The sequence below is a fragment of the Heteronotia binoei genome, chromosome 8, assembly GCF_032191835.1.
Source record: "Heteronotia binoei isolate CCM8104 ecotype False Entrance Well chromosome 8, APGP_CSIRO_Hbin_v1, whole genome shotgun sequence".
In the NCBI taxonomy this organism is placed as follows: Eukaryota; Metazoa; Chordata; class Lepidosauria; order Squamata; family Gekkonidae; genus Heteronotia; species Heteronotia binoei.
The window spans coordinates 114,631,886-114,645,985 of NC_083230.1; the positions used below are offsets into that span (position 1 = coordinate 114,631,886).

Consider the following 14,100-nt stretch of genomic DNA (forward strand, 5'->3'; position numbering starts at 1 on the left):
AGGTAAAGGAGATTGTGACTGTTCTGAGACTCTGAGATTCAGAGTATAGGGTGAGATATAAATCCAATTATTATTATTTCTTCTTCCTCTCCTTCATTTGCTTTGCACATAAATTGTCCCTGAACTTAGAAGAAGATGATGATATTGGATTTATATCCCACCCTCCACTCCAAATCTCAGAGTCTGAGTGGCTCACAATCTCCTTTCCCTTCCTCCCCAACAACGGACACTCCCTGTGAGGTGGGTGGGGCTGAGAGAGCTCTCCCAGAAGCTGCACTTTCAAGGACAACCTCTGCCAGAGCTATGGCTGACCCAAGACCATGCTAGCAGGTGCAAGTGAAGGAGTGGGGAATCAAACCTGGTTCTCCCAGATAAGAGAACTCTGGCTGACCCAAGGCCATGCCAGCAGATGCAAGTGGAGGAGTGGGGAATCAAACCCAGTTCTCCCAGACAAGAGTCTGCACACTTAACTACTACACCAAACTAGCTCTCCCTCAAGCTAAAACCAGGGCTTTCTTTGTAGAAAAAGCCAACAGGAACTCATTTTCATATCAGGTCACACCCCCTTACATCACCATTGTTTCACATAGGGGGTTTTGTAGAAAAAGCTCAGCAGGACCTCATTTGCATATTAGGTCACACACCCCTGGCACCAAGCCAGCCGGAACTGCATTCCTGCGCGTTTCTGCTAAAAAAAAAGCCCTGGCTAAAACTATGTTTAGCAGAAAGGCTGGGACAGATTTCTTTTGAGGTGCTGAAAGGCCATTGCCGGTCAGAATTGGCAGTCTTCAGCAAACTGAACCTGTAGCTTGATTCTCTATAAGGCAGCTTCTTACAAGCAACAGGCTTTTTTATGTATCATAAGAACATAAGAGGAGCCATGCTGGATCAGGCCAGTGGCCCATCCAGTCCAACACTCTGTGTCACATAAGAACATAAGAGAAGCCATGTTGGATCAGGCCAGTGGCCCATCCAGTCCAACACTCTGTGTCACATAAGAACATAAGAGGAGCCATGTTGGATCAAGCCAATGGCCCATCCAGTCCAACACTCTGTGTCACACAGTGGCCAATATGTGTGTGTGTATACACACACACACACACACACACACGCATATAAATATATATACTGTGGCTAATAGCCACTGATGGACCTCTGCTCTATATTTTTATCTAACTCCCTCTTGAAGCTGTCTATGCTTGTAGCCGCCGCCACCTCCTGTGGCAGTGAATTCCACATGTTAATCACCCTTTGGATGAAGAAGTACTTCCTTTTATCCATTTTAACCTGACTGCTCAGCAATTTCATTGAATGCCCACAAGTTCTTGTATTGTAAGAAAGGGAGAAAAGGACTTCTTTCTCCACTTTCTCCATTCCATGCATAATCTTGTAAACCTCTATCACCCCGCCGTCGATGTTTCTCCAAGCTAAAGAGCCCCAAACATTTTAACCTTTCTTCCTAGCAAAAGCGTTCCAAACCTTTAATCATTCTAGTTGCCCTTTTCTGGACTTTTTCCAATGCTATAATATCCTTTTTGAGGTGCGGTGACCAGAATTCTTCCCTGGTGTCTAGTCTCTTCTAAGATCTGATCCAGCATGGTTTCTCTTATGTTCTTATGTTCATCCCAAGCAAAAGACAAACTCCATCCCACCAACCAACAAGTCACATCCTTTGAAACTAACCTCAACATACATTCTAGCTGAGAGTTTGGGTTTAGTGGTTAAGAGCGTTGGGACTCTAATCTGGAGAACTGACTTTTATTCCCCACTCCTTCTCCACAGAAGAACATAAGAGAAGCCAAGAACATAAGAGAAGCCAAGACAGAATTGGGTTAGCGGAGAGCAAACAACCCAGCCACTAAACAAAAAGAGAAGGAAAGTGGTATCATAGCCTTTGCAACTGTGCTGTTTGCAAGAACAAGAGTTATGGAAGAAACAGATCCCCAAACATCACTGGTATTGTACCATGTATACGTTGTTTGTATCACATATGGTACAACACCAGTTCATCAGAAAGCCTGTAACTTGCTGGCTGTCTATTGCCAGTAGCAACCGTACTATTATGACTCAGTAGAATCTGAACTCTTTCTCTGCTCGCTTGAGATGCAAATAACCAACCTGGGAAAACTGATAACGGCACCACTCACATGTAACTGTATTGTCTCAGAAGGTCTCTTTATTTCAAGGGAAACCTTTATGGGTTCAGTTCACATGGGTTTATCTGTCACCTGATTGGGAAATCAGTGGACTAAGAGGCTATGATGGTAATCTGCATAAATGACTTGAAAGAGAAGAAAACAGATTATTCTCTTGTTGTCCATCGACCAAGAGCTAAATGCTTAAAGGGCGCTGTGACCCCTCTGCACACTATAATCCATTGTTTTTTGCACCTGCTGGATTTCCATCTTTCCTTGCTTTATGGTACTGCTCTCTTAAAGACAGCTTCAAGAGGGGACTGGATACACTTATGGAGGAGAGGTCCATCAGTGGCTATTGGCCATAAGGTATAAGATGGAACACTATGTCTGGGGAAAGTGATGCTCTGTATTCTTGGTGCTTGAAGGGCAACAGGGGGAGGGCTTCTGTAGTTCTGGCTCCAGTTTGGTGTAGCAGTTAAGCATGCATACTCTTATATAGGTTTGATTCCCCACTCTTCCACTTGCAGCTGCTGGAATGGCCTTGGGTCAGCCATCGCTCTCACACAGCTGTCTTTGAAAAGGCAACTTCCAGGAGAGCTCTCTCAGCCCCACTTACATCACAGGGTGTCTGTTGTTGCGGGAGAGGAAGGTAAAGGAGATTGTGAGCCATTCTGAGACTGAGATTCAGAGTGAAGGGTTAGTTATAAATCCAATATCATCATCTTCTTTTTCTACTGGTAGACCTCCTGATGGCACCTGAGGTTTTTTTTAGCCACTGTGGGACAAAGAGTGTTGGACTGGATGGGCCATTGGCCTGATCCAACATGGCTTCTCTTATGTTCTTATGTGACACAGAGCGTTGGACTGGATGAGCCATTGGCCTGATCCAACATGGCTTCTTTTATGTCCTTATGTGACACAGACTGTTGGACTGGATGGGCCATTGGCCTGATCCAACATGGCTTCTCTTATGTTCTTGTGTTGTTTTTGTCAGCCTTGGCCGTACTAGCCAGAAGGACAGCTTCCATTTTCTAAAGTAAACACATCCCTAACCTGGAAGTGAGCCTAGCTGGCATGCCCTGCTTATGAACCTCTCCCAAATATATTGCTTTCATGAGGAAGTGGGATGCTCAGCTAATCAGACTATCAGCCTGACCCAGCAAGGTAACTCCTCTACGATCTGCTTTTCAAATGGCTATTTATAAACAGAACTTGTGTTTGCATAGCAAGCAAACACAACAGCAAAATGACCTTTTCATAAGAACATAAGAGAAGTCATGTTGGATCAGGCCAGTGGCCCATCCAGTCCAACACTCTGTGTCACACAGTGGCCAAAAACCAGGTGCCATCAGGAGGTCATCAGTGGGGCCATAAGAACATAAGAGGAGCCATGCTGGATCAGGCCAGTGGCCCATCCAGTCCAACTCTCTGTGTCACACAACAGCCCAAAAACCCAGGTGCCATCAGGAGGTCCACCAGCAGGTCCGTAAGAACATAAGAGAAGTCATGTTGGACCAGGCCAGTGGCCCATCCAGTCCAACACTCTGTCGCACAGTGGCCAAAAAACCAGGTGTCATCAGTAGGTACATCAGTGCGGCCAGGACACCAGAAGTCCTCCCACTGTTCCCCCCCCACCCAAGCACCAAGAAAACAGAGCATCACTTGCCCCAGATAGAGAGTTCCAACAATACGCTGTGGCTAACAGCCACTGATGAACCTCTGCTCCAGATGTTCATTCAATCCCCTCTTCAAGCTGTCTATGCTTGTAGCCACCACTACCACCTCCTGTGGCAGTGAATTCCATCAGCCTTTGAAAGCACTTGCCACACTGGGTGTTCTTGCTCGTCTAGCAGTTGCACAGATCATCAACGCGCAACTGCACAAACAAATTGGGAGGAAAGTACATCTTTTTTTTAAAGAATAAGATGAAATTGGATTTATACCCCACTCTTTACTACCCAAAGGAGTCTCAGAGTAGCTCACAATCCCCTCCTCCCCCAAACCAAACACCCTGTGAGGTGGGTGGGGCTGAGGGAGCTCTCCCAGAAGCTGCCCTTTCAAGGACAGCTCTGCAAGAAGCTATGGCAGATGGAAGGCCATTCCAGCAAGTGGAGGAGTGGGGAATCAAACCCGGTTCTTCCCGGTAAGAGTCTGCACGCTTCACCACGACACCAAACTGGCTTTTAGGATGTAATGCCTATTCTGACCAAGTCAGAGCTCAGTAGCTACAGTATGCGGGGTTGGCCCTGGTTAGTACTTGGATGAGAAACCACCAAGAAACGAAGCTGATGGGCAGTAGACTCAGGACGGAAACAGGAAATACTCCTTTACACGGAGAGTGATTAAAATGTGGAATTCGCTGCCAGAGGACGTCATGATAGCCACAGGAAGAAACAAGTTTTAAAGGGGCTTAGACAGATTTGGGGAGGATCAGTCTGTCAATGACTACTAGCCACGGTGACTGACAGGAACCTCCACATTCAGATGCACTCATCGTAGAGCCAGGAGGCGACGTCAGGAAAAGGCCTCAGCCTCTACGCCCCATTGTCTGGCATAAACCCGTAGGGTTTTCAAGCAAGAGATGATCAGAGGTGGTTTGCCACTGGCCTGCCTTGGCGCAGTGACCCTGAACTTCCTTGGTGGTCTCCCATCTACGGTTGCCAGGTCTGTGTTGGAAAATATCTGGAGATTTTGGGGTGGATCCAGGAGAGGGAGGGGTTTGGGGAGGGGCCTCAGGAGGGTGCAATGCCCCAGAGTCCACCTTTCAAAGCAGCCATTTTCTCCAGGAGAACTAATCTCTGCCAGCTGGAGATAAGAACATAAGAGAAGCCCTGTTGGATCAGACCAATAGCCCATCCAGTCCAACACTCTGTGTCACATAAGGACATAAGAGAAGCCATGTTGGATCAGGCCAATGGCCCATCCAGTCCAACACTCTGTGTCACATAAGAAAAGCCCTGTTGGATCGGGCCAATGGCCCATCCAGTCCAACACTCTGTGTCACATAAGGACATAAGAGAAGCCATGTTGGATCAGGCCAATGGCCCATCCAGTCCAACACTCTGTGTCACATAAGAAAAGCCCTGTTGGATCGGGCCAATGGCCCATCCAGTCCAACACTCTGTGTCACATAAGGACATAAGAGAAGCCATGTTGGATCAGGCCAATGGCCCATCCAGTCCAACACTCTGTGTCACATAAGAAAAGCCCTGTTGGATCGGGCCAATGGCCCATCCAGTCCAACACTCTGTGTCACATAAGGACATAAGAGAAGCCATGTTGGATCAGGCCAATGGCCCATCCAGTCCAACACTCTGTGTCACATAAGAACCTAAAAGAAGCCCTGTTGGATCGGGCCAATGGCCCATCCAGTCCAACACTCTGTGTCACATAAGGACATAAGAGAAGCCATGTTGGATCAGGCCAATGGCCCATCCAGTCCAACACTCTGTGTCACATAAGAACCTAAGAGAAGCCATGTTGGATCAGACTAATGGCCCATCCAGTCCAACACTCTGTGTTACATAAGAGAAGCCATGTTGGATCAGACCAATGGCCCATCCAGTCCAACACTCTGTGTTACATAAGAGAAGCCATGTTGGATCAGACCAATGGCCCATCCAGTCCAACACTCTGTGCCACACAGTGGCCAAAAAAACTAAGTGCCATCAGGAGGTCCACCAGTTGGGCCAGGGCACTAGAAGCCCTCCCAAGCACCGAGAATATAGACCATCACTGCCCCAGTCAGAGAGTTCTAACAATACGCGGTGGCTAATAGCCACTGATGGACCTCTGCTCCATATGCTTATCCAATCCCCTCTTGAAGCTGGCTATGCTTTTGTTGCCACCACCTCCTATGGCAGTGAATTCCATGTGTTAATCACCCTTTGGGCGAAGAAGGACTTCCTTTTATCCGTTCTAACCCAACTGCTCAGCAATTTCATTGAATAATAATAATAATAATAAATGAATGTCCATGAGTATTATGAGAAAGGGAGAAAAGTACCTCTTTCTCTACCTTCTATATCCCATGCATAATCTTGTAAACCTCTATCATGTCACCACGCAGTCGACATTTCTCCAAGCTAAAGAGCCCCAAGCGTTTTAACCTTTCTTCATAGGGAAAGTGTTCCAACCCTTTAATCATTCTAGTTGCCTTTTTCTGCACTTTTCCCAATGCTATAATATCCTTTTTGAGGTGAGGTGACCAGAATTGTGCACAGTACTCCAAATGAGGCCGCACCATCGATTTATACAGGGGCACTATGATACTGCCCGATTTGTTTTCAATTCCCTTCCTAATAATTCCCAGTATGGCGCTGGCCTTTTTTATTGCAGTCGCACACTGTCTTGACATTTTCAGTGAGTTATCTACCACGACCCCAAGATCGCTCTCTTTTGGTCAGTCAGATCAGTTGTACAAGTGGGAGATACAATTCTGCTTGACTTTTGTGGTCTGACAAGACATATCTCGGAGACTCCGCACGAAGGGCGGGGCATAAATCCCATCTCCTCTTCTCCTAAAATTCATCTGCTGCTTCCTCGAAAGAAGCCGATCGGGTTGCGCATGGCTTTGTCCAACACTGCTTCAGAGGCAGCCTCTTCCTGAGCGCCACCTCATCCTCCAAGTTCCCGTAGGTCGGGCTGCCTTCCCAACTATACCCGCTATCCTCATAAACAAGGGTGTGTAGAAAAATTGTACTCAGCGGGTGCTTTTCAAGTATGGAACATATGGAACACCCTTCCCCTGGAGGCTGGCTCCATGCCATCTTGCGTTGAGGCCTGGCAGCTTCTTCTAATTTGGACTGGTTACCAGTGACCTGGATAAAGCTGACACGGAAGCTTCTAGTGTGGCATTCCTGAATGATTCCCACGTACGACATCATCGCTCGTTCCAGACTTCTGGGACAGGACGTATTCCATCTATGTCCCCTCAGTCACAACAGGGAAAGCTCCAAACGTTTTGGGCAGAAGTAGAAACTCTGCACTGAGGGAAATGATTTCTGCAACCTTTACTCATGACATAAACCGAGCACTTAGGCCTACGGTTGCCCTTTGTGTATTTTATTCTGCAGCTGCGTGAAATGGGGACGATCAGAGGGCTAGTTAAGGGTATTAAAGCAACATCCCCCAACCACAAGAATGCAAACTCTTTCCCGCCCATCTCCTGAGGTTTCACCAGGCGTTCCTCAAGCACTATTTTTAGTCCTTTACTTAAATGTACTCTAAATGTTGCCTCTAATATTAAATTCCATATTTGTGTGGGGCAGTTGCAATATCCTAAAATATGTTTATTAGCATTCACACAACACACGCAGGATTGGTCAAAATCACTCTTCCATTTCTTTACTCTCTCAGTGAAACCCAAGGCTTTGCTTTCAACTAGGGTTGCCAATCCCCAGGTGGGGGCAGGGGATCCCCCGGTTTGGAGGCCCTCCCCCCACTTCAGGGTAATCAAAAAGTGGGGGGAGGGGAGGGAAGTGTCTGCTGGGAATTCTATTATGCCCTATGTAGACTTATTCCCATAGGAAATAATGGAGAATTGATCCGCGGGTATCTGGGGCTCTTGTAGGGCTACTTTTTGAGGAAGAAGCATCAAATTTTCAGTATAGCATCCAGTGCCTCTCCCCAAAATGCCCCCCGAGTTTCAAGATTTAGGGGGTCCAATTCTATGAGCCCCCAAAGAAGGTGCCCCTATCCTTCATTATTTCCGATGGAAGGAAGGCATTTAAAAAGGTGTGCAGTCCCTTTAAATGTGATGGCCAGAACCCCCTTCAGAGTTCAATTATGATTGTCACACCCTTGCTCCTGGCTCCGCCCCCAATGTATCCTGGCCCCGCCCACAAAGTCTCCTGGCTCCACCCCCAAAGTCCCCAGATATTTCTTGAATTGGACTTGGCAACCCTACTTTCAACTAGGAATTTTTGAATAGTGTTCTGTAGGGCAAAGGTGGCCAAACTGTGGCTCAGGAGCCACATGTGGCTCTTTTGCACATGTTGTGCGGCTCTCAAAGCCTCTACCACTCCATCTGCTGGCTTGGAGAATGCATTTGAAGTTAAAGTTGCTTTCTTTCCAGCTCTCCTTCCCCCATCTATTTTCCTTCCTCCCTTCCGGCTCTCAAACATCTGACCTTTATTCTGTGTGGCTCTTACGTTAAGCAAGTCTGGCCACCCCAGCTGTACGGTTTTCAAGGCCGTTGGTTTGCCATTGCTTGCCTCAGCGCAGTGACCCTGAACTTCCTTGGTTATCTCCCATCTAGGATCGCCAGGGCTGTGTTGGAAAATACCTGGAGACTTTGGGGTGGATCCAGGAGAGAGCGGGATTTGGGGAGGGGCCTCAGCAATGCACAGTGCCTCAGAGTCCACCCTTCAAAGCAGCCACTGTCTCCAGGGGAGCTGATCTCTGCCAGTTGGAGATCAGTTGTAAAAGCGGGAGATTTCAATTCCGCTTGGCTTTGGTGGTCTGGCAAGATCAGTCTAATCCTTACATCCTACCAGGAAAGAAAGTACATTTCCCTCCCTATTTGCCTGCCTCTGTACAGCAGCCCTGGCCTCCAGTCCAAGCACTAATCAGGGCTGACCCCGCTTCGCTTCCAAGATCTAATCAGATCGTGTTGCAGGGAGCTATCCAGGCTGCCTTACTCTGAGGGAAAGAAGGCGTCGAAGCCGCTGCCTTCAAAGGCTCGCCAGCTGCAAACGAAGGCCTGTTCTTACACGAAGCAAGCAGCGCGGCAATCCCAAGAACAAAACGAGCTCGGGGCTTGTCGCAGTGTGGGAAGCGGCTCCCAGCATAGCTGGCCTCAGGAATGCAAGCTGGAAAAAAGGGTTTAGCTAGCACAAGCACAGCCCAAGTCACCTGCGTCAGATAGCAGGATATAGGGTTGCTGGGTCCGATAAAAGAAATATCTGGGGACTTTGGGGGTGGGGCCAGGAGACACTGGGGTTGGAGCCAGGAGCAAGGGTGTGACAAGCAGGACTGAACTTCAAAGGGAGGTCTGGCCATCACATTTAAAGCGACCGCACACCTTTTAAATGCCTTCCCTCCATTGGAAATAATGAAGGATAGGGGCACTTTCTTTGGTGGCTCACAGAATTGGACCCCCTGGTCCAATCTTTTTGAAACTTGGAAGGTCTTTTGAGGAGAGGCATTGGATGCTATGCTGAAAATTTGGTGCCTCTACCACAAAACACAGCCCCCTCCCCCAGAGCCCCATATACACACGGATCAATTCTCCATGGAGAATAATGGAGTGCCCAGCAGACATTTCCCTCTCCCCCCCCTCGCTTTCTGATGACCCTGAAGCAGGGGGAGGGTCTCCAAACCAGGGGATCCCCTGCCTCCATCTGGGGATTGGCAACCCTAGCAGGATAATCATGGGGACACTACAGCAAACGGGGGGCTGCCGCCAATGCTCCCTTTAAGCTGTGGAGTCTTGTGAGCAAAAATTCTACATTGTGGACTACTGGCATTAAATTTGTGAGCTTCTGAATAAATTAGTTTGCTCTGGGGCCCTTTTTTCCCCTGAGCTGAGACAAAAATGTGTGAGCCGGAGGCTAAAAAACTGTGAGCTAGCTCACGCTAACTCAGCTTAGAGGGAACACTGGGCCTGCCACCAAGCAAGGTAGCTCTGCATTTAGCTCTCCCTCACACCATCAAGCACAAGCCACCCCATAATCTGAAGGAAGGAGCGGACTTTCAAAAGAAGAAGAAGAAGAAGATATTGGATTTATATCCCGCCCTCCACTCCGAAGAGTCTCAGAGCGGCTCACAATCTCCTTTACCTTCCTCCCCCACAACAGACACCCTGTGAGGTGGGTGGGGCTGGAGAGGGCTCTCACAGCAGCTGCCCTTTCAAGGACAACCTCTGCGAGAGCTATGGCTGACCCAAGGCCATTCCAGCAGGTGCAAGTGGAGGAGTGGGGAATCAAACCCGGTTCTCCCAGATAAGAGTCCGCACACTTAACCACTACACCAAACTGGCTCTCTTTATAACTCTATAAAACTTTATAAAAGTTTATAACTCTAATATCTTGTTGGTCTCCGAGGTGCTATTGGATTCGAATCTATCTTTTCTACTCCAGACCAACATAGCTACCCTTTGAAATTCATAATCGATATTTGTTATTTATAGATTCCCCTTTTCTCACAGGGACACAAGGCAAATTACATAGACAAGTGAGAAGCCATCTTGGTTCAGGCCAGTGGCTCATCCAGTCCAACACTCCATGTCACATAGTGGCTGAAACCCAGGAGCCATCAGGCAGTCCATCAGTGGGGCCAGAACTCCAGAAGCCATCCCACTGTGCCCCCAAGGCTCCAAGAATACAGAGCATCACTGCCCCAGATTCAGAGTTCCATCTATAAGAACGTAAGAGAAGCCATGTTGGATCAGGTCAATAGCCCATCCAGTCCAAAACTCTGCATCACACAGTGGCCAAAACCCAGGTGCCATTTGGACTTCCACCAGCAGGAACATAAGAACATAAGAGAAGCCATGTTGGATCAGCTCAATGGCCCATCCAGTCCAACACTCTGCGTCACACTGTGGCCAAAACCCAGGTGTTGTCAGCTGGCCCACCCGTTGGGCTGGAACTCTGGAAGCCCCCACACATACTGTAGCCCCCCTCCAATCACCAAGAACACAGCATCATTGCTCCAGGATGGGACATTCAGAAAACCATGCAATAGAATTAGAGTTGCAGAATCAACCCAGAGTCTACAAAACTGAACTGAAGCAAAGTATTAATGTAACACATTAAATGATATATGAACATATGAAGCTGCCTTACACTGAATCAGACCGTCAGTCCATCAAAGTCAGGACTGTCTACTCAGACTGGCAGAGGCTCTCCAGGGTCTCAAAATGAGGTTTTTCAAGCCTATTTGAGCCCCTTTTTAGTTGGAGATGCCGGGGATTGAACCTGGGACCATCTGCTTACCAAGCAGATGCTCTACCACTGAGCCACAGTCCCTCCCCTAAATGATGCAAACTTCCAAAGCAGGATCCAAGTTTCGGACAAGCTAGTACAGACCAGAGTCCCTAATAATTTTTTCTGAATCGCTTTCTGGATCAACTGATATAGCGCAACTCCATTGCCTCCACAGAAGAACCCTCTTGAATCATCCAGTTGCGCATAGTTTGCAGGCCACTGGGAGAGTGGGAGCACTCCTGATCTCCTCTGGCAGGCCGTTCCACAAAGTGGGGGCCACCATGGAGAAGGCATGTGTTACAGGCCGTTGATTTTGCACCTACAGAAGACGCTGCTTCCACAAGCAAAGCAGTCTGTGAGCTTCTCAACACACACCAAAAGAAGCCAATTATGTGGAGGAAAGGTGGGGAAACTCAATGCGACATCATACGTGGCAACTTTTGCTGGGCATTACCGCAGTGAGCAATATGAGAGGCCGCTTATTTATGTTTCTTTTTTGGCAACATCCTCGGTCTGCTCTGACATCTAGTGATGTCTTTCCCAAACTAATGGAACATAAGCATCTAACAGGGTTGCCAAGTCCAATTCAAGAAATATCCGGGGACTTTGGGGGTGGAGCCAGGAGACGTTGGGGGTGGAACCAGGAGCAAGGGTGTGACAAGCATAACTGAACTCCAAAGGGAGTCATGGCACTCACATTTAAAGGGACTGCACACCTTTTAAATGCCTTCCCTCCATTGAAAATAATGAAGGATAGGGGCACCTTCTTTGGGGGCTCACAGAATTGGACCCCCTGGTCCAATCCTTTTGAAACTTGGATAGTGCTTTGAGGAAAGGCACTGGAAGGTGCCTCTACCTCAAACCCACCCCCCCTGAACCCCAGATAACCACAGATCAATTCTCCATTATACCCTATGGGAATTGGTTTCCATAGGGAATAATGGAGTGCCCAGCAGACATTTCCCTCCCCCGCTTTCTGAAGCAGGGGGAGGGCCTCCGAACCAGAGGATCCCCTGCCCCCACCTGGGAATTGGCAACCCTAACTGACCTGTGCATCTCGGCCTCTGTGTTTCAGATGCTATCTTCATCACCAGCTTGCATAAAACACGCACGCCACACATGTCAGTTCCATAACTCACAAAAGACACTCTGGGAAACGCTGGTAGCTCATGGGTTGTGGATGCAGCTCCAGAAACCACCCCATGAACATCTTTTGGACATTCGCTTGCAAAGTCCAGAAATTCTCTGGCTAGAACAGGAGGTTTTTTTCCTGCAAATGATCCTGTGGAAAGGCCAACATCAGCCTGTTCCAAAGCTCACCTTTTTTTAACTAGATCATAATCGCGGTCTCTGGTCAGAGAGGAAAACTACCGTCTGCCTCAGACAGGTCAAGGATACGGAAAGAAACTCTCTCCTGCCCTCCGTGGAGGGGGTGAGCAGTTTATGCTTCTTTCTTATCGACTGTTGTGAAAATACCTGGAGCCTACGAAGCAGATCTATCACAGGTGAGCCCAGAAGCGATAAGATATGATCAGACGATGCCGAAGCAGAAAAAAGCAGCGGGGGGGGGGGAGGGGCGGCCTTTTATTGCAGCAATCAGCACTCATTTGGAGGGAGTTTTCCCCAGAGATTGCATAACCAGTTCTGTTTGTGTTGCCCCTGTGCCTTATGTCACATATCTTCTCAGCTCGCAATCGCGCAACCAAGAATTTACAGCAGGTTAGCCAGTTCAGCATGTGGCGGGCACATCAAAGCACAGTTCACTGAATTCTACGTTCTGACTAGAGTGCGGAGTAGGTCACGTTTGTACGCATCAGAAAGTGTGATGGGGCCGAAACAAGGAATGCAAAGACTGGAAGTATCTCTGGGAATGGTGCATTTACCTTCCCCTGCAGTACTGCAGTCCTAAGGCCTGAGTTCGATCCCCGGTGGAAGCTGGGTTTTCAGGTAGCCGACTCGAGGCTGACTCAGCCTTCCATCCTTCCGAGGTCGGTAACATGAGTACCCAGCTTGCTGGGGTGGGGGGGAAGTGTAGATGACTGGGGAAGGCAATGGCAAACCACCCCGTAAAAAGTCTGCCGTGAAAACGCTGTGAAAGCAACGTCACCCCAGAGTCGGAAACGACCGGTGCTTGCACAGGGGACTACCTTTTTAACTGCAACATGAGCCCCGTGGTGCAGAGTGGTAACGCTGCAGTATTGCAGTCTGAGCTCTCTGCTCATGACCTGAGTTCGATCCCAGTGGAAGCTGAGTTCAGGTAACTGGCTCAAGGTTGACCCAGCCTTCCACCCTTGCGAGGTCGGTAAAATGAGTACCCAGCTTGCTGGGAGTAAAGTGTAGATGACTAGGGAAGGCAATGGCAAACCACCCCGTAAAAAGTCTGCCGTGAAAACGCTGTGAAAGCAACGTCTCCCCAGAGTCAGAAACGACTGGTGCTTGCACAGGGGACTACCTTTACCTACCTTTTACATCTAATACACATATGCAAACGCACAAACTTGGGGCAGGAAAAAGCCCGTATTCCTGAATATGAAACACAAAATATGGACATTGTATAGATTCCTTTACCTCTATTGTTGGATCGTATTCATCTACAAAATGATTCTGAATTAGCTGTATCGTCAAGGCACTCTTGCCTACGCCACCAGCTCCAACCACCACAAGCTTGTATTCCGTCATCTTCTGCAGGCCTGATGAAGTTCAAGCAGGAAAGAAAAGCAGCATTATTAAATGGAAAAGAATCACCACTGTTAGAATCTCCCAGTTCTCTGGATTCGTTCAGCACCCTTGTCTGTTTTGTGACAAAGGAAACTCCACATCAATAGCATGCTTAATTATACCAAAAAAATTATCTGGACAGTTTGCAGTTTCCTCCAGGTGACTGGATTAGATGGGGTTGCCAGGTCCAATTCAAGAAATATTTGGGGACTTTGGGGGTGGAGCCAGGAGAAAGGGTGTGACTAGCATAACTGAACTCCAAAGGGAGTTCTGGCCATCGCATTTAAAAGGACCGTACACCTTTTAAATGCCTT

At 48.2% G+C, this 14,100-nt stretch overlaps 1 protein-coding gene across 6 annotated transcripts in view; it reads right to left on the reverse strand.

Moving 5' to 3' along the window:
* The window catches only part of KRAS (KRAS proto-oncogene, GTPase), an 89,549-nt gene that overhangs the window by 40,418 nt on the left and 35,031 nt on the right, over positions 1-14,100 (reverse strand). For all 6 annotated transcript variants that reach the window (XM_060245929.1, XM_060245930.1, XM_060245933.1 and 3 more), the window contains exon 2: positions 13,637-13,758. In XM_060245929.1, coding sequence (XP_060101912.1) covers positions 13,637-13,758 — 122 coding nt within the window. The remainder of the gene's footprint in view (positions 1-13,636; positions 13,759-14,100) is intronic.